General features: G+C 34.8%; 1 protein-coding gene across 1 annotated transcript in view; it reads right to left on the bottom strand.

Moving 5' to 3' along the window:
• The window catches only part of LOC106458088 (calcitonin gene-related peptide type 1 receptor-like), a 64,863-nt gene extending 40,595 nt beyond the window's left edge, over window positions 1-24,268 (bottom strand). Inside the window, exons 1-4 of the mRNA XM_022384220.1 lie at window positions 24,241-24,268; window positions 21,535-21,648; window positions 15,522-15,628; window positions 7,031-7,166 (exon numbers count right to left, since the gene is read on the bottom strand). Of these exons, the coding sequence (XP_022239928.1) occupies window positions 7,031-7,166; window positions 15,522-15,628; window positions 21,535-21,648; window positions 24,241-24,268 (385 nt within the window). The remainder of the gene's footprint in view (window positions 1-7,030; window positions 7,167-15,521; window positions 15,629-21,534; window positions 21,649-24,240) is intronic.
• Between the last annotated feature and the right edge of the window lie 2,277 nt (window positions 24,269-26,545).

Here is a 26,545-nt window from a genome sequence, read left to right as displayed (position 1 = left end):
AAAGAAAAGCCAAAAACTATGGTTTTTATCATTAAATGAAGATATAGTGCAAAGATGCTTTGCGGGCTTTACGGCATAACCGGGTTTCATTCGCCCGGGCCCCTGGGCAGTTGTCCCCTTTGCCCCCCCCCAAATTATTCTCAGTCATCTAGTGTGAGCGTTTTAACTGAATACCGAAGGCATACATTTACACTATATAATTTTAATTTTTTTGGCGTGTTGTAATTACATATGAGTAGAGTGAGTTACTCCAATTGCCAACAACAACAACAACAAATATATATATCTCCAAAATAAAGGGCTCAGATAACTTGCCGAAACAATTAAAAACTATATGAAACATTTTACTGCTTATAGCACATAATGTTTTTTTACTTTATTTTGTGAGCGTACATGGACGCTATATATATATATCGAAAAGCTTAATCAGAAATTTTAAAAGATTTACGTTTTTAACTAAAGTTTTTTTTAGAATAGCATCTCGTTTAGATCTTTGCATATTTGATTCGTTGAGCTGGGAAAATGCCTGAATGACATCTAATATATATATATATATATTGGCAACGTTTTATTCTTAAATGAAATGAATATGGATTTACGTTTGTTTGCACCGCAGACAAAAAATTATGTTATTTGTTTTGAATTTTCGCACAAAGCTACACGAGGGCTATCTGCGCTAGCCGTCCCTAATTTAGCACGTCCCCCACTAGAGGGAAGGCAGCTCGTCATCACCACCCACCGCCGACTCTTGGGCTACTCTTTTACTAACGAATAGTGGGATTGACCGTCACATTATAACGCCCCCATGGCTGCAAAGACGAGCATGTTCGGTGGGACGGGGATTCGAACCCACGACCCTCAGATTACGAGTCGAGCGCCCTAACCACCTATCCATGCCGGGCCAACTTATCTTATTCATACTCACTCTAATAGGACAATAATTTATTTACTTTCATAGAAAATAAAGGAATAAATGTTTGTTACACCAATAATTTTGAAACTCTTTGTGTAGATGCTTATTTCGAAAGATAAGATTGTTATATTTTGTCTACTTATCTTATTTTGTCCCAAGATATTTAAACTATAATATTTAAGCGCCTTTTTTTTAGTACACACAGAAATGAACTTTTAAAATTTGCTTTGGTACTAAAACTATCTTTCCTCTGTTTAATTCACTCGAAGAAACTTATGAATGCAAATTAAAAACGTACTACATCGCGTTATTCTTATTTCCTGCCTTCCAGTAGCTCTGCGGCAAGACTGAAGGCTTATAACGCGAAAATCGGGTTTCGATACCGGTGGTGTGTGGCCCGGCATGGCCAGGTGGTTAGGGCGTTCGACTCGTAATCTGAGGGTCGCGGGTTCGAATCCCCATCACACCAAACATGCTCGCCCTTTCAGCCGTGGGGGCGTTATAATGTGACGGTCAATCCCACTATTCGTTGGTAAAAGAGTAGCCCAAGAGTTGGCGGTGGGTGGTGATGACTAGTTACTTTCCCTCTAGTCTTACACTGCTAAATTAGGGACGGCTAGCGCAGATAGCCCTCGTGTAGCTTTGCGCGAAATTCAAAACAAACAAACAAATCGTGGTGTGTACGGCGCAGATAGCCCATTGCGTAGCTTTGCGCTTAACATGAAAACTTGTAAGTTTTAAACTAATCATGGAGTATTTTTGGAAAACCACCGGTATAAAGTAGTATTTAATAAACTATAAGACATTTTAACAGCCATTTTAACAGCAATTTTACGCTGTTGGATTCATCACAATGTAAAGCATAGATAGCCCACTGTGCAAAACAACATTAATTATATCACAAAGAACGCTTAATAAGGCAATGATACCCTCTGAGAAAACTGAAAAAAGCCATTAGTACCACAAAGAATGCTTAATAAAGCAATAATATCCACTGAGAAAACCGAAACAGCCATCAACGCTACAAATAAAACTATACACTTAAAAAAGTAATAATATACACTGAAAAAACAACAACTGAAACAGTCATTAGTACCATAAAAACGTTTAATGAAGCAATAATATCCACTGAGAAAAATGTAACAGTTATAGTACCAGAAAAAAAACGCTTAATGAAGCAATAATATCCACTGAGAAAAATGTAATAGTTATAGTACCAGAAAAAAAGAACGCTTAATGAAGCAATAATATCCACTAAAACAGCCATTAGTATCAGAAAAAAACAACCAAAAGAATTCTTAATTGGCCATTAATGGTCACGCAGAAATATTAAGTCATTAGTGCGTCCCGAAAAGCATTTTTAACAGATTACCAAGAATACTTTAGCAGTCAATATGAACATTGAGCTAGACATTAGTTGTTACTAAAACTCAAGTCTAATCACCAGCTGACCAATTAGATTATCTATTACAAAAGAAAAAACAACTTCGACTATTCGCTGCCTTGTTAAACAAAGTCACAAAGATCGTTGTACGATAATATAACACTTATTTAATATACCAAAAGATATAAAACAGTTTACAGAAAAAGCTTAAAAGTAGTTTAGCCCCCCAGTGGCACAGCGGTATGTATGCGGACTTACAACGCTACAATCCGGGTTTCGATACCCGTGGTGGGCAGAGCGCAGATAGCCCATTGTGTAGCTTTGTGCTTAACTACAAACAAGCAAACAAACAAAAAAGTAGTTTAAATTTATACTCAATTACAAAGGTAATAATATCCAAGACAGTGTATAGATAGGGCAGCCAAGGTGTATATTGACGTACTATATATTTATATATGACAAAGATAAACGTATCTGATGGTGCTGTCAAAGTTAGAAAGAGGGTAAAAAGAAAGGAAGAAAAGCTTTACAACGCAATTTTATAACGAAAGAAATTTTACACACTCACGCGTATATTAATTTTTTATTTGTTTGTTTTTAAGTTATGCACAAAGCTACACGATGGGCTATCTATGCTCTGCCCACCACGGGTATCGAAACCCGGTTTCTAGCGTTGTAAGTCAGCAGACATGCCGCTGTGCTACTGGGGGAGGGGCAAAGTTTTTGTTTACATCTTATTTGTTGGAAACGAAAAGAATATGAATTTAATTGAAATATTTGTTTTTTTGTCTAAACAAAACGTCTGGAGAGAAAGCGGGAAAGGAAAAACATTATATGTAAATATGAACTTCATAGAAAATACTACCCGAGGAAATATATAATGAAATACAGCGTGTCTGTTTCAAAAACTGTCACAGACAGCATTCGATATGTTTTCCGTCGTTTTTATTCACCATATCAAGTCCATTCCTACAGGAAACTAATGCAAATACTACCGTATTCTATCAGCATATTATGCTTATCCCTAAATAAACCAACAAAAAAACATCATCTGTTTTGGACAGTATTCATTGATCCTTGAAATAACCTGAATATTGTCATGCATTTTATTCAAATAACAAAACTCGTGTTGAAGAAAGAAAGAGTAAAGTAATGGTAGATTGTAGGGGGGTGGGGGGAAACTGATTTCCAGTTGTTTGTTTTAATATTTATGAGTAAAACTATAAAAGGCATATCTGGATCTACTCTAATGGAATAGTGAGATTTCGCCTTCACTTTTAGAGCGTATCCACGACCATAAATTTCGGAACGTTTCTGCAGTAAAAGGTCGCGAACCGTGCATTCACAGTCTATATGCTCTAACAACTAGGCCACGCCTGTCCCACCATCTCCAAACTTTTTAAAAAGCAACTTTTGAATTTTAATAAGTCTCTAGCAAAGTTTTGTTCAATACATTTAATATACGTATATACAAATAAATCCTGTTATTAGTATGCTGTTTATAGCGCAAAACTACACAGTGGAATATCTGCGCTCTTTCCACCGCGAGGAATCAAATCTTGAATTTTAGCGTTGGAAGTCCGCAAACATACCGCGTACCCGACCGGAGACTATTCAAACAGAATCAGGATGATATAATGCAGTTACTGGTGTAAATAAAACGTATTTTCTTTTTTACCTATAATGTCAGCTGGTACCTACGAAGTTCCAAAACCTATTATATTCATTGTTTCTTAAAGACACGTTCAGAATATCGACTCCATGAAATTTACTGTTTTTTGAACAAATTTCGTGTTTTGCTCATTTTTAAAGTAATCAGCGATCTGTCGTATCAATATTGTGTATGATCGAGTGGTAAGTAACGCAAAGTGTTGGGTTCGTTATTTTAAAACGATTTGGAATACAAAAATCAGCAAGTCACGTGACAAATACAGCCGATGTGAAATTGCGGTGGTAGAACGGAATATATCAGAACTAAGTTTCGATACTGTTTGGCGTATCGTAGGTATTGTGATGTCGCCGAGAATTGATCACTTTTGGGAAGGGTACGTAAAAGTTATTTTCGACGCAAAATATTCGAACACTCAGATGATAAAGTTGTTTTCAGATCAGGGATTTAAAATTTCCAAGACGGGGATATCTGTTGTACTTAATGTCATTGGAAAACAAAGTAACGTGGATCAACTTAGAGTCTCAGGACCACCCAGAAAGAGACCTGCAACAAGTCGTATTTCATCCGTTGTAAACAAAGTGTAAAATATTTTAAAAGACAGGAATCTACAAACATAGAACTTTTTGCAATGGAAATTGCACTGCTGGGCTACCTCAAGATGTACGGTCATCAGAAAGAGCATGACCGGACATGGTGAGGCTTTAAAATATTTTTAATATACGATATTCAACTTTTGTATGGATTTTAAAGTTTGATACTAATATATATATCTAATAAATAACTTGTTTTAATATTTGTTCTTTAAGATATTTGAAGAACAAATAAGCATTTTATATCAGTCATTTAAGAGAAGACTACTTTTGTGGTTTATAACGCATAATCTCACGAAACATGATCTGTAGATCAGTAATTGAATTGATATAACACCAAATTAAGACTCATCATAATTTTATTTACATTATTCTTTACTTGCCTTTTCTGAAATCCCAGTATAAAAGTGTATAATAGCATTCCAATTCTGCTTTGTACGCTTTACATTCCTCCAAACGAGGCATTTCTTCACTGTTCAACAGTACAGGTCAGCTAGGTTATAACACAAGTAGCATTAGGCCTTTCTTTCACTTTTCAACAGTGCAGGTCAAATAGGTTGTAACACAAGTATCATTAGGCCTTTCTGTCACTGTTCAACAGTACAGGTCAGCTAGGTTATAGGCAGAGTAACCAGAACTTCACCACAATCCTGAAGATCATTGAACGGCTAAGGTATCTTGCAGGCTGGTGGCAGGGCTTACTTGGTAATGCTCTGAGGTCATGTCTAGTGGCTAAAATCGGTGTATAATGCTCTAAAGACATCTATTCCTGAACGTTTTTGGTATTCTACTACTAACTTCATCTGATTTCTCTGTATCTATTAGAATATGCATGTCTCTAAGCTTGAGAAAAATGAGAAGGCCCTCCCTTCAACACTGATGTTAGAGATATTCACAGCTGATAACTTGTCTGCACTGTCGTTTCACAATGGAAATTAATCCGCAAGTGTTCAAAAGGATAATGAAGTACTATCAGAAGCAGGTAGTGTAATATCTGATGTTCAGTTTGAAGGGTTTAGCACTCAATGTTCTAAAACATTGGACTAGAAGCAACTCGCTGAATGGGACAAGTTTTTCTACACTCAATTGTGTCTTAGATTTGTACCATGTTGAAAACTAAACTTTCTAGAGAGCCGTGTTCAATTCTTGAAGGTATGGGTCCAATGAGAACTTGGCCATTTACAAGGATATCCTAAGAAGATTGTAACGAGGCTTTCATTGACAAATGTGTAAGGGAGCTGTTTTACAAACCAATACAGAATATAAGGGGTTCATTTCATCTCTTAGCTGAGAATATTTGTATGGCAACACAGTTCAAGGTGGTCACATAGATTTGGATGCTGAAGCAGAAGAATAATCCGACAGTAATGTTCACTGCAGTAGCTCAATTTGGATCTGAAAAAACCTCAAGTATCTGTGACTTCCCTTCAAGTCTTGATCGAAGCAGACGTCACAAGATGTCGTGATTCAGCCACCATGGTGGTTCCCCATAAGATAACAAGCCAGTGTTTCAACTTTCGTTTTGTTATCCGTGTTCATTCCATTCTCACGGAAGGAAGAAACTTTGTTCTCTCGTGTTATGGCGATACTTTGTACTTACCTCTTGAACATCTGAATACCACAATATTTGTGGGTCAATATGGATTTAACAGTCATCATTGGTATCAGAAAGCTACTGAGATCGTTTAAATAGCCTGTAAACACGTGCTAACATTCATCATCAGCCATTAAATTTAATTATCAGCAGTGACTGCATTAAATTATTTTTAATGCCATTCTTGGACGCTAAGGATCTTTGAACAGCCATTAGCAGCTATAAAAACTATTTTAACAGAACCGACAGACTAGATGTCTTTAGCAGTCAAATGAATAGCAAACTAGAGTTACAACTGTTCTTTAATAAAAACGTTTCTAGTACAGTTTGTGATCAAAAATTAAAAACAGTTTCATAAATTCTGCACTCAGAATATTACATACACACACACAAAACAAAATTAAGTGCTCAGAGCTAGAGTTAAAATTGTATATAGTTTGTTTGTTTTAGGAAAGCCACAGTGGGCTCTCTGCTGTTTCCACCACAGGGAATCGAACCCCGGATTTTAGTGTTATAAGTCCGGGGACAAATTAGATATATAACAAGTGTTTTGTTTGTTTGTAATTAAGCACAAAGCTACACAATGGGCTATCTGTGCTCTGCCCACCACCGGTATCGAACCCGCATTCTAGCGTTGTAAGTCCTCAGACATACCTTTGTGCCACTGGGGCGGCTAGAAAAAGTTTTATTCAAGCACAACGTGAAGTACACAACTCCCTAATGCTCTGTTAGCTATTTACGGTTAGTTTTTAAAACACGTAGTTTTTAACAAAATGGTAAGAACAATTTAATTGTAATATCGTGTATTATTTTATATAATTCAATACTGGAACTCTTAAAAGTTAAGATATTCATGCTAAGATGGAAATCCAGTTACCTGTAGGTTCTGGTTTTGATAATACGTCATCAACACATCTCTCAAATTCCTGAGTAGTCTCTGTTGTCGCATAAGGTGATGTTTGTAACTCGTCCATAGCATTGAGTAGTTCCTTGATCAACTTTTTGTGGGTGATCTGAAAGTATTGTAAAAAATAAAATCAAAATGAAACGTCAAATCCATTATCAGAATTATCATACAGGAGCACATTGTTATAGAAGTGATTCTTTGAAAGTCCTACGTAAAATCATGCTAATATTGTCCAGGAAGTTGCTCCTAAAATTCGTTATATCACGTGCATTAATATAAATTGCATATAAAGAAAAATATGGAATAAAAAGATAAATGACCCATCCTTTTAAAGGATTTTAAATGACTTCTTATTCACCTGTTGAAAAATTTGTTTGAAGAAGACGTTTTGATCTTCTAGTGCAGAAGAATACTTGAGCCACAAACAAGTTTCGAAAAACAAAACAGACGGATAAGATTTATCTGATGAATCGTAATTCCCCACCTAAGCCATCTTGGAATAATGTCATTACATTGGTCAACAGAGTGTATAGTCTATCAATTTTGATAGATATATATTGTTCGAATCGTTTAAATCCACAGTTACCGAAAGCTACTCTGTCAGGCTTCCAGTTAGCCCTACTAAGAAGTCAAGTGAATTATGATTGCTGCAACAATATGGCATTACAGTCCTCATTAGATTTATATAGGAATGATGAGAATTTAATGGTAACGATATATTACCCCCCCCCCCCCTGTATGTAAGCTATGCAAACGGATCATCACGGATGAATGTTGGTACACCTGATAAACTTTACGTACTGCACTCATCTCTAAATTTTTTATCAAGGGGGATTCAATATTTTCGTAGCAGCTAGAACATCGACATAAAAAAGACGCCTTAAAAAGCGTAAATACCATGAATATAAGCCCTTGTTTTCAAGAAGAAAGACCGTCGATGGGAGAGATAATACATTTTTCAACTTAAAGCGTGAATTGAACCTAGCTTTTTGACAATTTTTACGAGAAAGAAGAAGAAAAGTTAATTTAGTTTGGCACGTTCAACATCATATATCTCCAATAGTATAGTGGTTAAAACATTTCAGATAACATCTTTATTTAAAAAAAAATCACAGCTCATGCAAATTTTTTATCGCTTCATCACAATGGAGATTACTTTCGGAAAATATGATACTGTATAGTATCATGCTCTTCTTGGCAGAGGTTTGGCATTAGACATAGTTAAGAAAAATACTTTAATTCTGTTTGAACTATGTACGTAAGTGATAAAATATAATTACACATTGCATATAAAACGACAAAAACTTTCACAGATACTTTTTCTGGTTTGTGTAAGACTTGAGATTAAAAACTTTTACAGATACTTTTTTTTGTTTGTGTAAGGCTTGAGATTAAAAACTTTTACAGATACTTTTCTTGTTTGTGCAAGGCTTGAGATTAAAAACTTTTACAGATAGTTTTTCTGGTTTATGTAAGACTTGAGATTAAAAACTTTTACAGATACTTTTTCTGGTTTGTGTAAGACTTGAGATTAAAAACTTTTACAGATACTTTTCTGGTTTGTGTAAGACTCGCGATTAAAAACTTTTACAGATACTTTTCTGGTTTGTGTAAGACTTGAGATTAAAAACTTTTACATATACTTTTCTGGTTTGTGTAAGACTTCAGATTAAAAAAATTTACAGATACTTTTCTGGTTCGTGTAAGACTTGAGATTAAAAACTTTTATGGATACTTTTATGGTTTGTGTAAGACTTGAGATTAAAAACTTTTACAGAGACTTTTCTGGTTTGTGTAAGGCTTGAGATTAAAAACTTTTACAGAGACTTCTCTGGTTTGTGTAAGGCTTGAGATTAAAAACTTTTACAGATACTTTTCTGGTTTGTGTAAGGCTTGGGATTAAAAAGTTCCATGTCCAGAAAAATTCTGAAACTCAAACCAGAGATACTTCTTTTTCAAAAGACCTCTACTATCTTGGTATTCTTTAGTAATAATAATGTTTTAATTCTTACTGCTTATTTAAAATTATTATTGTAGGTTTTATTTAGTATATATATATATATATTATAGCTATGCTATTCTTTTATTTCTATATTAGAGATATCAGTGTGCTAATCTACCAAAACAACAATTTTTAGTGTACTAAGTCCTCAGACTTACAGCTGAGCCCCCGGGGTGGGGGTAGGCAGAAAATAGTAAAAAGATACATTTAGCTCAAGATACGTGATGCCGATTTATTCATGTTTTTTGTTATTTTCGTTCCCGAGGTGAACTGTTGTAACTTACTCTGACATTTTGGAATAATGAAGATTTTTTCAAAATCAACTAAAGCTAGTTTAACACAGTAGCAGCTTTACAGATAGCAACTGAAGTTAGTTTGACATAGTAGCAGCTTTACAGATAGTAACTAAAGCTAGTTTGACACAGTAGCAGCTGTACAGATAGCAAATGAAGCTTGTGTGCTCAATATCTCAATCTGTTTATTGCCAAAAATATCTAAAAACACGAGATAATAAAATGCAGAAAGAAAGATAATCAGACATAAAAAACAAACAAGAACTAAAAATCAAAGTATAGACTTGTAACTTCTTCACTGCCGATAAGTTACTAAATCCGAACAATAAACAACACTTCAAGTGTACTAAATCTGGACAATAAACAACACCTAAAGTGTACTAAATCTGGACAATAAACAACACCTTAAGTGTACTAAATGTGAACATAAAAGAACACCTTAAGTGTACTAAATCTGGACAATAAACAACACCCTAAGTGTGCTAGCGAAATGACTGCCTCTGATTTAGCTCGAATAATTTTAGAAACAACGCAACAGCCACTACAGTTTACTAACAAGTTGCACACTGTTTACATTATTTAGCATCTTCCAAACGTAGCAGGTGATCGATTTCGTACTTAACTGTATCAAAACACAAGAGTATGGATATAACACTGCTACAGATTAGTGTCATGTTACAAGCCATCGTCGAATGTCAAGTGTTGGTTCTCATCAATTTGCGACTTCACGAAGTTGACACATCACTTCAGATACCAAGTCTTTTCCCACTAGCTACATAAGCCGCAGATGAAATTTTCCCCATGAATGATTGATAGTGTTCTCCTTTAGTTACATAAAGACTTTACGTATACAGTCCTTGTCATCGATCTTCCCATTAGGTTGAAACCTGCAAACAGCGTTAAAAGTTTTAGTTTTGGTTTCGAAAGCCATTGTGTTGAACCAGGTATACGTTGGAAATCATCATGGAAACGCACAGGTGATACACATACGCGAGCCACCCCAAGAATGAGCGATCGCAAGTGGTCAGTTTATTATTAGTGTAATATGTTATTATAGAAAGTACAAAAGAAAAAAATTAATAATTTGAACAATACAACAGCATTTTGTATTTGCTTTAAAAAACAGTACACCTTGTTTGATAGTACCGTAAATTTTTCAATGTACGATTGTGAAATATTGTTCAAAATGACTTGTATGACTCCTTGTTTAATTGCTGTTTGACCTTTTTAATTTCCATATAAACCCATACATTCTTATAATATTCATATCGAGACTTTGTGTAACCCAAGCTATGGTTTCTACTGTTTCCATGAGCCTATGTTTCATTTAACGTATCGTTTCACCATATTTGTTGCATGCTTGGAACCACTGTCGTGCTGGATGATGAAATCCTGCCCAACAGGTCTTGTTCCTTTGGGAATGACATAATAAAATCACCTGTCAGAAGTAAGGGAGCTATTAATTGTTCATAGATCTCCAACACTGGCTGAGTTGCAATCCATACCTGTCACTTGTATTTGTCTCTAAACATAGGCTGACTTGCAGTCCACACCGGTCACTTGTATTTGTCCCTCAACACTGGCTGACGTGCAATCCATACCTGTTACTTGTATTTGTCCCTCAACACTGGCTGAGTTACAATCCACACCTGTCATTTGTATTTGTCCCTCAACACTGGCTGAGTTACAATCCACACCGGTCATCTGTATTTGAAACCATTCTCTTCATTTCATCGGTAAACAAACAACACAAAAACTATAGTTGATTGTTGACAAACTTTTAATTTGGGCTAATGAATGTCTAATTGATCTGTAAGTGACTTTCACGCCGATATTAAGTAAGTGACTTTCACACCGATATTAACAGCTAGGCCATTGACAACATCTCTATTAGATTATTATGTATCACATAAAGAACAGTGTTATTTAACATCACTTTAGAAAAAATGTCAAGTTGCTACCTTTATCGTTTATATTGTGAACAACACTACCTTTACGTACCATTTTCAGTTTCCTTACAGCTCTTAGTGAAACGTAAAATTTCATTTCAATCTGTCGCACGGAGTAGCTTCTACCAACCAACACATTGATTTCTGCACGTTTATCATCTGGCATTTCTATTTAGGGAGCCACCACTGGACCATACATTAGGAATAGTATGACAGCTTGAACTTTTATAGACATTATGATGGGGTAGAACTGTGTAATATATCAGCATGTGACTGTACTCCAACGTAGTTCATTTTCATAAATGAGATAATCCCATAATATATTTACATTTTATATCCATTTGATTCACTCTTTCCATGATTACTTTAAATACTGTAGGTGTACAAGAAATAGTTGATTATGAAGTTTTTATAGTCCAGCTGTTCCTCTGTTATTAACACAAGTTTCTGTTGAATAAAACTATCAAGCTATTACCAGAACTATTATAGAGTGAGCTCTGTTTTTCAAGCTTCAGTTATACTCGTATGTGGATGTTATACGAAACTCATATTTTAAAGGTTTTAACACTGTGTTGTCTCTCGTTGAGAAGATAATATTTTTATGTTGATAAATAGAACATGGCCCATCCAAAACTAGCTACTTAGTTTGGAGCATACACTATCCTACCAAAAGTCATGAGACGCACCTCTGATTGCAGGAAAATGGGTAAAACGACGAAATATGCAAATAGTTTGGCCTATAAAGGTGATTAGCGGTTCACTCGGAAGTCATTTCAAACGATAAGTACACAGAAAGAGCTAACAGAGTTTCAGAGGGGAAGGATAGTTGGATGTTATTTGGGGAAAATGTCTGTATGTGCTATTGCGCAACAATTAAACATTCCCAGGTCGACAACTGGCATCGTGCTGAAAAAAAATGGAAGTCCACAGCTGACAGTGAGCCCAAGAAACGACCAGGTAGGCATAAGATACTGACTGATAGGAACTAACGCGACTTGAGAAGGCTGGTTACGTCATCTCGCCGTCAGACCCTAGAGAACCTGTGTATGTAGATGCGAGAAGCCACGGGCAATCCTATAAGTGTTTCCACGACACGTCGAGAGTTGCATGCCATGAAGTTTCACAGAAGAGCTGCAGCCCACAAGCCGTCGATAACAAAAACCAATGCACATCGTCGATTGGCATGGGGCAAGGTACGCCGAATCTGGACCGTGGATAAATGGAAATCGGTCCTGTGGAGCGACGAGTCATGCTACATGTTCTTCCAGTCTGATGGACGTGTTTGGGTAAGAAGGATGCCCGGAGAACGCTTATTCATTACCTGAGTGTGTTGTCCCAACAGTGAAGTTTGGAGGTGGCGGTATCATGTTCTGGGGATGTTTTTCGTGGTATGGACTAGGTCCACAGGTTGTAGTGCATGGATCCGTGAATGCTGAGTCCTACATTGATGTTATGAACAATTTTGTGTGTCCTTCATTGTGGCAATTTTATGGTACCGGCCCTTAGACCTTCCAACATGATAACGCTCCATGTCACAAAGCAAGGATTGTGAAAGCTTGGTTTGAAGAGAATAACATTGCAGAGGCCAGCACAGAGCCTCGACCTCAACCCGATAGAACATCTTTGGATGAACTGGAACACAGAATTAGGGCAAGGCCTATGGCCTTCTTCAGTTGTGAACTTGCTTATGCTTTAAAGCAGGAGTGGAGCACAATACCACCAGCTTTCTACCAGCAAATAGTAGACAGACTTCCACGACGCATTGAAGCAGTCATTAAGGCCAAAGGCAGGCCAACACGCTATAAATGTCTTGGAATAATGACATATTTTATTCATAACTACCAGTGTTCCCTTACTTTTGGTAGAATAGTATACAGTCACTCGTAGATAACAAAATATGTTAATGAACCCATAATTATGATTACGTGGGTTGGCTTTAAGATTAGTTATTTCTAAATTCATTTGTTTAATAGTTTTAGTTTAGTTTAGAGGATGGACAGCCGAGATGGGCCAATAGGTCCCTTGTTGTCCCTAAACATTATGTTATATTATATTATCCTGAAACACTGAAACAAAATTAATTATAATTTAAGTTATAACAGTTTTCAACAAATTCTGACTGAAGTACAAACATTGTGCCTCAACAAGCTTGTTCTACTTCTGGGTAGATTTCTTAAAGTTCACATGTCAAACAGTGACAAAGCCTAGATCAACTTCCTGACCATATAAACCACTCAGCAGAATGACGTTTTCATAATTTTTATGATTTTTATTGCTTAGTATGCAGTTTAAGATAATTTTATAGGAAGTTCTGTTTAAGCGTTATATTTAACTGCACACATTCTTACATTTAAACAGAACTTCCTATAAAATTATCATATATTTAACTGCACACATTTTTTGATAACTTTATAGGAAGTTCTGTTTAAGTGTAAGAATGTGTGCAGTTAAATATACATTAGGCTCACGGACAAGTACCTAGAAAACTCAAGTGTAATTTTAAAAAATTACAATAGACAAAAATTTTATAAACACTCAGGACATAAGCTTTTTCCTTCGCACGTACACGAAAACTACGCAGGTAATGTCTCTATCTATAAAATATGTTTCATTGAAAAGCTGTTACCAACCAACAACTAAGAAAGTAAAATGGAAATCGCATCTCTAGTGAAATACGATATAAAGAGAAGTGACAAATTGTATCGTTATTTCACTAATTATGGATATATGCCTTGGTCATCCATCGAAATTTAAACTGAAAATTAGGGAAATACTTTTAACAGAAGCGATAGTGAATATTTACCAAAAGACTTTTGTAAATAGGCCTTTTGAAATTTGCTTAAAAGAGCAATAATTTGTTATCACAAATAACATACAAACACAGTTACGATTCATGGACCCAAAACAGTTGTATTGATGAAAGGTGTAACCTAACGTTCTTGAAAGCCTGGCTGTATTTCCTGGAGTACTTCCTGTGGATCTTGATAGTCCAGGTGGCTCTTTTTGGAGACTGAAGCAGCTATTATAGATCCAAGTGATATGATTATAATTAGTGGCTACTGAATAGTCATTGGTGAGGGTTATCTAGTTAGTCTGAGTGTTAAGCCGTTCCTGCAACCGATCTGTCCTCTCGCGCCTTCTTGTACAATTGTAATTTTGGTTTCTGTGATGACAGTTTTGTATCCACAACGTCTTCTTCATCATGTTGTGCCAAATCTATCATATCTACTTTGGCAATGCACTATATAGGTATTATTTCTTGCTTCTTCAGCACTTCTATTAATTCATGATCACGCTCTTTGATTTCTTTTCCGACCCGCATTATACATTTCTGGTTATATTCTTAGTTTTATTCGTGAATGTTTCGGTATTGCTCTTGGACGACTTCATCATCTTCTCTTTCAATTTCTCACGAGGTTCGATAAGCTTGGAAGAATTAAGTTAGTCCTAAATATATACATATATTAAACTAATAATGCAATTAAGTTAGTCATAAATATATATATATATATATTAAACTATTAATACAAAACAATCTTTATGATTAAAAGTATAATTATAAAAACAAAGTTAAAAAGTAATAAAATTAGATATATTAAACATTCTAACCAGTACTGTTAATGAAAGTAACAATAAAGATATAACAGCGTATAACTCAACTAAGGAACATAAAACACTGGCAAGTCTAAAATTTCCAAATATGTACGCGGTACAAATAGAAATTACTTGTTTATTACAAAGAGCCATCTCGTGAGAAATTAGAATTTATTAGCTCGTATAATGCCTAATATCAATTTGATCCTTAGCTCTTAATTATCTATTAATTACAACGCTTATATCTTGTCTGCCAATTTGCACTGAGGAATTAATTCAGGATCTGGAAATGCTGTTTCAGGTGTGCCCAGTGTCTGCTGAGACAAAACGTAATTGATAAACGATGCTAAATCTGATTTTGGTTTTAATGCTCGTAAAATGAAACAATCTTTGTCAAGGATGATATAATAATACTTCATTAGTGGACACAGTGGATTAACCTTTCCCGACGTTCCCAGTTCTTTAATTAATCGTCTTTGGACGCTCGTTTCATATCAATCTTGAAATGTGTGGTTTTATTGCAGGTAACATGCGCAAAACGAAAAATAAAAGATCAGTCGTGTGTGCACGCAGTCAGAAAGACAACCTTCAACTCATGGTTACAACGTGGTTTGTCTACTTACGGATGTTTGCTTCAGCTGACATGGAGAGTAATCACCGTTCTCTTCTCCTCCAGCTGCTCTGTTAATGGCCCATTTACCGCTAGCCAGGCAAGACCGCGTGACAAAGTCTGGGAAAACAAAAAGAAAATGAACAGCTAGCTATACAAGCAGCCTTTAACGATTTCATCTAAGTCTAATTTAAACCATGGAAATAAAATTTATCATAACTAGCTTAATATACCTATATAAGTCTTGCAGCGAATTAATTATGTTTCGTTGAGTGTACACCTTTGCTAATACTTGGTTATTAGATGTTTCTTGCGACATGTGGAGGTATTTGGAGGGAAGTTCAGACGTGAGGTTAGCCTTGGAGGAAAGCTTGTAGAAAGTTGCTTATACGTGAACATAAATCATCACTAAGTTATTATAACTGGTTAACTTAATCAGCTTTGTTTCTACTAATACTGTGCACAAGTCGACCAAAATTCGTCTGTAACCTAAGTCCCTTTTTCGGTTTATTCACTTAATTTTAAGAAAACTGAAAGAAACATAGCATGTGTTGAGTAAGTACAAAACCGATTCACAAAATAAATGATTTTTTTTTAATTAACAATTTAGGCCTTAATTTATAAAACGAAGTGAGTTGCCGTAATCGCGAGCTTTTTTTTTTTGTTTTGTTTTAAAATGTGAATCCTGTGTCGCTTTAATTAAACAACTAAGTTACCGAGTAAATATACACCTTGTGTAATTGTTTTAGCGATATATCACATTCAACTCAGCCAGTACATGTGTGTTAAATGTTATTCCATGAACCCGAGTTTTAAATAATTTGGTAATTGTAACGCAAGAAAACAGGATTTTCATCAATGTTATACGTACGTGATTACTTGAGTTGGCTTTTGTCACATTATACATACGTGATTTGTTTGAGTTGGCTTTTGTCACATTATACATACATGATTATTTGAGTTGGCTATCGTCACATTATACATACGTGATTACTTGAGTTGGCTTTTGTCACATTATACATACGTGACTTGTTGAGTTGGCTTTGGCACATTATACATACGTGATTAGTGGAGTTGGCTTTTGTCACATTATACATACGTGATTTGTTGAGTTGGCTTTGGCACATTATACATACGTGATTAGTGGAGTTGGCTTTTGACACATTATACATACGTGATTTGTTTAGTTGGCTTTTGTCACATTATACATACATGATTATTTGAGTTGGCTTTTGTCACATAAAAGCTAAAAGCTAAATTACGAAGTTGACTTCATATCACACACACTCATATATACATACGTTAGGTTCATTGTCAACTAAACTTTTTATGTAACGAACACTAACAAAATGAAATTCTAGAACATTGTTTATATAAAAGAAAACCACGTCCTAATAATATTTACAGGCGTCTAACGGTGTTGTCAGATGTTAAAGAGTTAGCTTATGTTTGCCAATTGTCAATTAAATGTTTTTACTTATACTTCTTAATAGTATAAATATATACTGTGTTGTTGTTGTTGGACTTAGGATTCTACTATTGTAGGTGTCTGTGACTTGTTGGCGATAAATTCAACGATAAATGAACAGTACGCACTTCAGTTGTTTTCAAAATAATATATATATATAGAGAGAGAGAGAGAAAGAGAGAGAGAAATTCGAAACTAGTTTAAAGTATGTACAACAAATTCTTTACACTGTAGAGATCATAGGGATATCAGAAACACTATATGGTTCTCTTCTTCTTGTCAAAAGTCCACCTAGACCTATTCAGTTACTTTAGAATTTCAGTTGACAAGCCGAACTACCTTTTCCCTATTTCTATCGCACAAGTATTCTATGTATAATTCACTTACAATTGTGGAGCTAGTTAGCGCAGTCGTATAATACTCTTCCAGTAATCTTTTGGTCTTCTTTCATCAAAATATCCTCTGTTCCTTTTGTCTAAGTACACTCAGGCTGATTCAGTTACTTTAGAACCACGCTTTGACGGAATAAATTCTTATTCTTATCTCCTTTTCTACTGTTAGTCTTGCTCTAACATATTAAACGTTAGACCTATGTTAATCGTTAGGCCTATCACTTCTACGGCAGTTAACTTTACACCGAACTTTTCCTTGGCCGTGACATTACATTCTTCTGCTATTGTCTGTCTGCTGTTTCTGCTTGTCTCACACTATTTATATATTTATCAATTAATCGTCTGCCCACCTTCTAGAAATCTCTATATTCTCGACGTCAATGTATTGCACGCGACGTTCGATAGTCTCAACATTAAAGAAATATAAACACACCTTTCGTCTGCTTTTAACTCTCTTATTACATAAAAACTAAACAATCATAAAATATTCACTCATAAAAATTAATTAATCAATACTCTCTACACTAAACAGTCTTACAAAATCTTTCCTATAAATATCATTTAGCGAATAGTTTAGAAAAAAACTTGAGTTTATGAGCCAGAACTTTCGATATGAAACACTTCTGAACTTATTTTATTTGATAAAATCCGTTTAGCAGAATTTGGAAATGAGCACTAGTGATATGATCTGTTTTATTATTTTGAGTAATTAAGTTCGTTGCGGGTTTATTTTTTAGATTTCTCTTCTTGTTATTAGAACATAAAAATATTTTACGAAACCCGTTTGATGTACCGACGAAAGAAATTGGTTTTCTAAATTTCCTTTTTCTGTTTACATACACATCTTATAGAAAACACGAAATATTTAGTAAATAATAATAATCAATTACTAATTAACTCGACATTCTTTGTGTATTGGTACTCAAATTACATTAGGTGTAATGATACTGTGGTGCCACCTGGTGAACATAAGTATATTGTATCAATCACAGCTTTTGCAGTCTCCATTATTGCACTTTTTTAGTTCAGTTTGGAATAAGGCGCTAACTTTCCTCGCTAATATTATTATATAAAGTACTTTTATATTAGTTTTCCTAAAGGTAAACAATGAAAATATCCATAATTTTCTCCAATTAAAATTAACATATTAGAAAAACTTAATAATTTGTATGAATGTCTGCATAATTTTGTCTTGCTTTTTCATAGTTACATGATTAAATTTGGTTTCAGAAGTGTCATTCAAACATAACTTTGCTCTCTTTTCCCGCAACTGTCACGACTTATGGTTGAGCCACTAGGGATCCAAAGGGAAGGCAACTAGTCAGCACCACCTACCGTCAATTCTTGAGCTGCTTTTTACCAACAACTAGTGGAATTGACCGTCACATTATGTTTGATGATGGAATTCGAACCCGTGACTCATAAATTGTGAGTCGAGCGCCCTAACCACCAGGCCATGCCAGGTCCTCGTTTCAAAAGCCCTTACAGTTATTCCTTTTACTGTATTGCCACTTAGAAAACTTTTAGAAAATGCTTACATAATGATTTTTTTCTTTTGATTTTGCCCCACCGTTATTTAATAACACTAGAAATCAGGTTTCGATACCCACGGTGGGTAAAGCACAGATAACCCTTTGCGCTTAACAACAAACAAGAACTTCCTAGCCTACCCATGTATATTATGCTAATACGTGTACACAAAAATATAACTCATACAAAGCAGCAGATCTTCAAGTGAATTTTTGATACTAAGACCCCCTCCGGCGACGATTATTTTATCTTCTAAAAAATCAGCTTTCTCATTTTAGATGGTTACAAAAGTATGGCAGAACCGTTTGCAAGTTACAACAGTTGCCCTTTAAAAGACCCTAGTGTATCTGAGACGAAACGTTATCACAGTATAGAATGTAAAATAGCCATCTTATGTAACGTTAAGATTATTTCTACGCGAATTTAAATATATAATAGTAAAATTGATCACGACTCTGTAGGTTCATAATTCTGCCTTTTGTAATTTGTGCCTTGATTTCTACTGTATTATACAACACAGAAGTTGATTCATTAGGTGTGAGAGACCCTAAATGCTAAATGAGTTTAGTTAAAGCTTACTCATTTATAAAAACAGACAAATTAGATTATGAAAGGTCTCGAAGATAAGGAACCATATTTTAAATTAGCATATAGTTTCGAAGAAAAAAGGATTAGGAATAACTGAAAATCTGCCGCTGGATGTGGTAAGTGGGTTTGATACACTTACTAAGAAGATTTAAAACATTATACGAAAAATATTCAGATCGCTTATGCTTCAGACTGAATGCGTTTGACAGGATTAAGTGGGTGCAAATTATAACTGATTCTTTTTATTATTACCTTAATGGTTTATTTTACTCTACGCCCTTTTTGCAATTTTTTGCTCAAATGTGAATGATATTAATAAATCAGAGATCTACGTAATAGATAATTAAAAAGTGGGAGGGCCCAAGATTTATCTGACCGAGCGAAGCGTGGGAATGTGCATGACACGCAAACCCATTACAGCCGGTGTCCAGGGCTCATCTTAGGGCCCTGAAAGCTCTTGGGTTCTGGATTAAGTTGTATTCATTCTCTTGCTTTTGCTGAGAGTAATTTTCCTAATTTGATGTATTTTGAAAGTGGGGGAGTGCCCCCCGCTTCCTACGTTACTGGAAATTGTTAACCTACAAATTTTGCTACTGAAATTATTCACGTAGCTACAGGATCTATGTTTAGGTTTGGAATTTTCAACCTGAATGACACCTTATCAGAGACCCTCTAGGATTCAAGTGCAGTTGTCCCTAATTTTTAGCTATTGATTAGTTTGTTTGTTTGTTTGTTTTTGAATTTCGCGCAAAGCTACACGAGGGCTATCTGCGCTAGCCATCCCTAATTAGGAGTATAAGACTAGAGAGAAGGCAGCTAGTCATCACCACCCACCGCCAACTCTTGGGCTACTCTTTTACCAACGAATAGTGGGATTGACCGTCGCATTATAACGCCCCCACGGCTGAAAGGGCGAGCATGTTTGGTGGGACGGGGATTCGAACCCGCGGCCCTCAGATTGTGAGTCGAGCGCCCTAACCACCTGGCCATGCCGGGCCAGCTATTGATTAGAGAGATGACAATTCTTTCAACAGAATAATAACAAGATTGTAACTTTTATGATACGTCTACAGCTGGTTGTAAGGAGAATATTTAATCACATCACGTCCCTAACCTTGGATCTTTACATCTGCTGCATGGCATGCTAATCATTGAGACACGCCCATTTCCATCATGTGTGGAACAAACAGAAGCCTTACATATGTTTCATCTAATAAACTACAGTTTTTAAAGTAGCAACCTATTAGTCTATTAGTTTATTGCAATTTTCTGTACTCCACTTAGTGGTTTAATTACAAATAATCATAACGTTGCGAAGAAAAAAGTGATGAATAAATACATTTTTGTCCAACGTTTCGATTCCGTAACGCTAGAAGTTTTGCACCTAACGAAAAATAAAAAAAAACAACAAATAATGTGATTAACCTAACCTCGTTCTCAATTTACTGGTATTTTTCTGGCTGCTGAACGTTTTTTTTTTTCTGTGCCAAGCGATGGTAATTCCCAGACAGCTGCAGTCCGTAGTGGCGATATAATTACATTACATCCAGAAAAATCCGTTAATTGTTTGATTACTTAGGCATGCTGGGATCGATCAGAACAGCCTCAAGTGATATATTGGTGGAGATAGAATACACCAGGTAGAACATTTAGTTGTTATTCCTTTTCCGTTTTTAGCCAAATTTGAAAATTACTTTTACATTTGATAGTGACTATATTTTTATTGAAAACCTACTGAAATAGGCTTAAATAGATTATTAATTCATTATTAATTCATGTGCTTATACCGTTTAAAGAATATTCTCCAACAAACATAATCGCAGTAACTTTTTCATTTGTTTATCACCAACGGGTTTTGAGAGGAGCGTAATAAATTACACGGATAACAGTTCATACTTTTACATTTGATAGTACCTATATTTTTATTGAAAATCTACTGAAATGGGCTTAAATACTTAACGGGTAAAAATTAGTTTGTTTTTTGTTGTTTTTTCAGACAACTCTATAACTTAAAAATAATAGAGAATAGCAAATGCTTTAAAGATTACTTTTATTTTCTGCCAGTGACCCAAAGGTGGGGCATGAAATTTTCGCAATATGTCCAGCAGATGTCGCTTTCCAGCATCCCCAACCATCAAACTCTGGCGGACAGGTGTCATTGCCTAGAAATATAAAAATAACTATTATGTAAAGTGAAAACATCATATTTTTTAATTCATGTAAATTTGGGTCGACATCTTCCATAAAGTAGATACTATTAATAAAATAGAATAATGTCTAATCAAGGTGGAAGTATTTAGTGAAATTAGAATGACTAATAGTTTTAATATTAATTACATTCGATTGTAATTACATGATTCCCAGTTTGCCCCTGAAGAAGAAAGGTCCACCTTTCGAAAGCGTTCTAATTATAGGGTTTTTATTCATTTCTATCAAGACTTCTTGAACCTACCTTCTAACATCATGAATGATTATTTTACAATATTGCTAAAACTATGTATTATAATAGGCTTAATATTCTTCTTATAATCACGCTAGTCTACTTTCAATTTTTCATTAATTATTAAGAGAAATGATTTTAAAAAACATAAGCAGCCTAACGTGATTTTCTACCAGGAATATTAAGCGCCTCTTGGTCCGATTGTTTCGCCAGCTTTCAGCGTTTAACATTAGAGAATCTATGATTATTTTTATGTTCACAACGGAATGTGGTAAATACTAACGTTATAACAAACACACAGCCAGTTTGATCCTTAGCGTAAACTCTTGACTACATAAAGATCAAGAAACTAACAATTCAGTACTCAAAGCTCAAATGCATGAAGTTACCAAAGAATGATTATTAATGTGATATTTTATATCTCTCAGTACTTAAAACCAATATCCAAATATGATTGCCAACGTTTCTCTAAAAACCAGTTAAAAGAAAAAGAGAGACAAGAGGGATTGCTTTCATGAGTGGGGGACAATTTAATTTCATTTATGTAATTTCAATTGAGTCACGGTTTTCACTTAGTTGTAGTTTGTTTGTTATTTTCCCCACAAGTAACCAATTCTACATCAATCTGATTTTTTAAGAATACAATACCAATACCAGTCTTTAGAAATATATTTTGAAAAACCATGAAACTCGAGCGCTTTTGAAGAGTTAACCATTCTTATTCAGGAGTAAAATGAGTTTTTATAATGTTGAAAGATATCAGGTGGCGCTGCTTCTGCCCACCATCTTGGATATCAGGCAACAGCTCTTAGCTATGTATCGATCGAAATGAACATTAAGAGGATTGTATTAACACTAGAAAAAAAACCAAAAAACTTCCATTGGTTTAAATAATAAATTTATAGAATTTGAAGCTTTGTACAGTCAGTTTCGGTTTATGTTTTAGTGAACGCTCCTGAAGAAGCTGTAAAGCGAAACGTTAAGTGTCTAATTAAATAAAGACAACATTTTGGTGTTATAAGGTCGTTTATTTCTAGTATTAATATGTCTTTCATACACTAATATGCACTATAGAAAATTAAATAATTAAGATGATTGTGTTGATATAACAACAATTACATAATGCCTACCTTTGTGCGGTAGTAAACCGTTCAAACAGTGGTGACAGGGATAAAAAAAAATCATTTTTCCACTTACCCGAAGTGATCGAGACTCAAAGAGAGAAAACCAGACAGTTAGCAAAATACCAACGATACAAATGCCTACAAGTCGTCATGGCTGATATTAATTAGAGTAGATAAGCCTATTTTAGAAGCTATTCTGAACATGTCTTTGCTGGTAAGTTCAAAAACCTGTTTAAATGTAAACAGTTGTCAGTTTTTTGTTTTATCTTCAGTTATAATAATAATATAATACCATAATTGCACATGGATACAATACTTACATCCTTAAAAGTTATGGTTTAAATGACGAAAATTGATGAGGAATTATAAACCTAAAATTTGTAAATGAGAACTTCTCATTGACGTCTATGGCGTGCGCACGTACGTGTCTGTGTGTGACTGCCATAGCTCCAAGAGGAAAGAACCTAAAAACCTGAATTTTTCCCCCGTACTAAGTGGACCCTGAGGGTCTGCACCTAGGTACTTTTACTTATTTTATCTACATACGCGTGCACAAGCGCATCTTTTTAATGAGTGAAAAACCACACAGAAAAGAAGTGGTTCCTTATATAACAACTTCTAATATACATAGAAAAGTCAGTGCGTTTTAGTTTGTTTGAAGTTTAAGCACAAAGCTCCACAATGAGCTATCTGTGCTCTGCATGAAGGGCATGTGCATTTTAGTAACAATGTGTTCCAACAATGGTTTTATATCATGTTGCTTACCAACAAAAGTATATAGGTTATACTTTTATGCTAAAATGGGTTCAGAATACACACACTGACATAGTCATCTAGAATAAATCAACCTAATAACCTGAGCGAAGCCGGGTACTTTTGCTAGTCTTGAAATAAAAGAACACGATTTTCAAGATGTCGCATATATGTGATGTGCACGCGTTTCCCAATCTTTCCGTACAGATAGTACATAAATAATATGTAAACATAAGTTCACGTCATGTATTATTCTAGAAACAATGGACAAATGTAATAACGAGTCTTAACTTGGAAACGAAAAACAATCAAAATAGATAATTATAGGGATCATACAAACGATGTTATAACATCAGTGCTATTCTTTGCTGTACAATGAAAGAATGCATTAAATTTTCAACATCAGCTCAATTCATTATCAATTCATGTGCTTTTACCTTTTAAAGAATATTCTCCAACAAACATAATCGCAGTAACTTTTTCATTTGTTTATCACGAACGGGTTTTGAGAGGAGCGTAATAAATTACACGGATAACAGTTCATAACTATTGTTGTAATATAACTTGTTTTAATAGAGAACCAGTGATTAATTACATGAAAGTTGTCACTTTAATTACTTATGTCTGGTCTACCCTGAAAATATTTTATAAAACTACCAGACATGAAGCTTCATTGGAAATTTTTTATTCAAGGTTTTTTGTGACCCAGAGAACAGCCTGTCTGATTTAAATAGTCGGCGTGCCATCATAATTTCATTTTTAAATTAGTCAAGTCTATCATCGTTTAACCACAGAATAAAGATGTATCATTGATGGAGACAAAAACCAAACAAATAGAGTTAACCCAGAATGAGCCGTAATGAAAAATTAACAACTATTTTAATAGTTTGAATACTGAGTCATCAGTTCTTACGGATGAAATATTCTATTGGTTAGGGTTCAGCTGTATTTTCCATTTCAAGATTTACCGTTCCAAAAGTCCAGCATGTTCTGTAAGTTTTAGTGAGTTACGTAAGACTAAGACATAGGTGACCGTGTTTTAACAGCACAGGTTGTTTATGAGGTTTTTTGGTCAAGTTTAATTTTTTTTATTTCAGTTTCAAAATAACTAAAGATTAGAGCCGCCATCATTCGCAAGCGAATGCAATATGTCTTCGATAAGATCCTCAGAAGACAAATCCCCCGGTGGGACAGCGGTAAATCTTCGTATTTACAACGTTAAAATCAGGGGTTCGATACCCCTCGGTGGACATAGCAAATAGCCAGATGTGGCTTACCTATAACAAAACATACATACGTACATCAAAAGACAATAAATTTCAAGAGAGAGAATAATATTCAAGGCAAGGCAAAAACTATAGCATGTATACTTCACAGACAAAGGCACTTAACATAGTAAAAAGTCGAGACTTCTTTGTGACGAAATATTTATTGGAGCATAGTAATGTGTGACATTATTTTACATAAGAAAGCCAGTTTCTGCGTAATTCAACTTACTCTCAACTACAAGCACCTTACAGGTAATCTTTGGATAAATAATACCTATTTTTCGACACAGTATATGCAATTCCATGAACTAAATGAATCAAAGCATTGTTAAGAACAACAACCCTCGGAGTACCCCATTGCATTTTTTTTGTTTACTCTTGTAAAATCAAAAGAAAGCTACAAATTTCAGATCTTTATGCTTCAGTCGGGGGAGTTTTCGTACAGTATCTTTATGCTAAGTCTCATTTACATTGGTCGAAACATAAAGACATATCAAACCCCCAAAAAATCCAATTTTGCGACTTTTTTAACCTTTTGCACACTTAAATTCAAAATGAAAACTACAAATTTGTCTGCTTATTCTGAGGAAGTTGATTTAAAGTATCTTTGCGCAAAGCGTAATTTGGATTGATGTAAATATAAGGGAGCTGCACGAAGAAATATGTTTTGTGTAATGTTTGACCTTTGACCCCCTAAGATCCAATCGATGGCCTAAATTAAAAAAAATAAAATAAATGTCTAGGCATATTGGACAAAGGTATATGTCCCCCGAGGTTTAAGATATTCAGCACAAAAGTAAAGGAGTGTTTTACAGCTGTAATTGCTGGAAATAAAGGGAATATATATATATATATATATGGAATATTATATGCCTCTTTCCCATATTGGAGAGACATAAAATTCCATAAAAAAAACAGAAGATTTTACTTAATCAAAATGTTCTTAATAAGCCTCAAAGTTGCATCGGTTTTCTGTTTGTAACCGCTTATTTCATCTAAACGCTTAGCCACTGTTTATTTTTTGATTATATGCACAATTTCAATTTCAACAATATATTCGAAACCTTATTCACTTACATGTTATATTAGTTTCAAATTTTCCTCTCAAAATACAACTGGCTTTGATATAACTGATGATAAAATTTCTTTGTATTATTTACAAATTCTTATTAAACGTCAAGCACTGTTATGCTAATTTGTTTGTCTCTTCTTCCCTTTATCATCATAATTAGGGTTGTTTTTTGTAATGACTTCAATTGTTATCACGCAGTGAGGCAACAATTAGGTTGCACAGTATCTAGCTATGTTGACTATAGGGGGGGGGGTATAAAGATATGAGTTTATCAAAGGAACACAGAGACTGATACATCTGCACTTTAATAGAGGCAATTTTCTTGGCCATGAGGTTCAAAAATTAATTATTTGTTTCGATAATTTTCGCAAAGAAGGTACACAAAAACAACCTACGTCCACT

The sequence above is a fragment of the Limulus polyphemus genome, unplaced genomic scaffold, assembly GCF_000517525.1.
Source record: "Limulus polyphemus unplaced genomic scaffold, Limulus_polyphemus-2.1.2 Scaffold415, whole genome shotgun sequence".
Lineage (NCBI taxonomy): Eukaryota > Metazoa > Arthropoda > Merostomata > Xiphosura > Limulidae > Limulus > Limulus polyphemus.
Note: the sequence above shows the minus strand (reverse complement) of the source record. Positions and strands in the feature narration are given on the sequence as shown.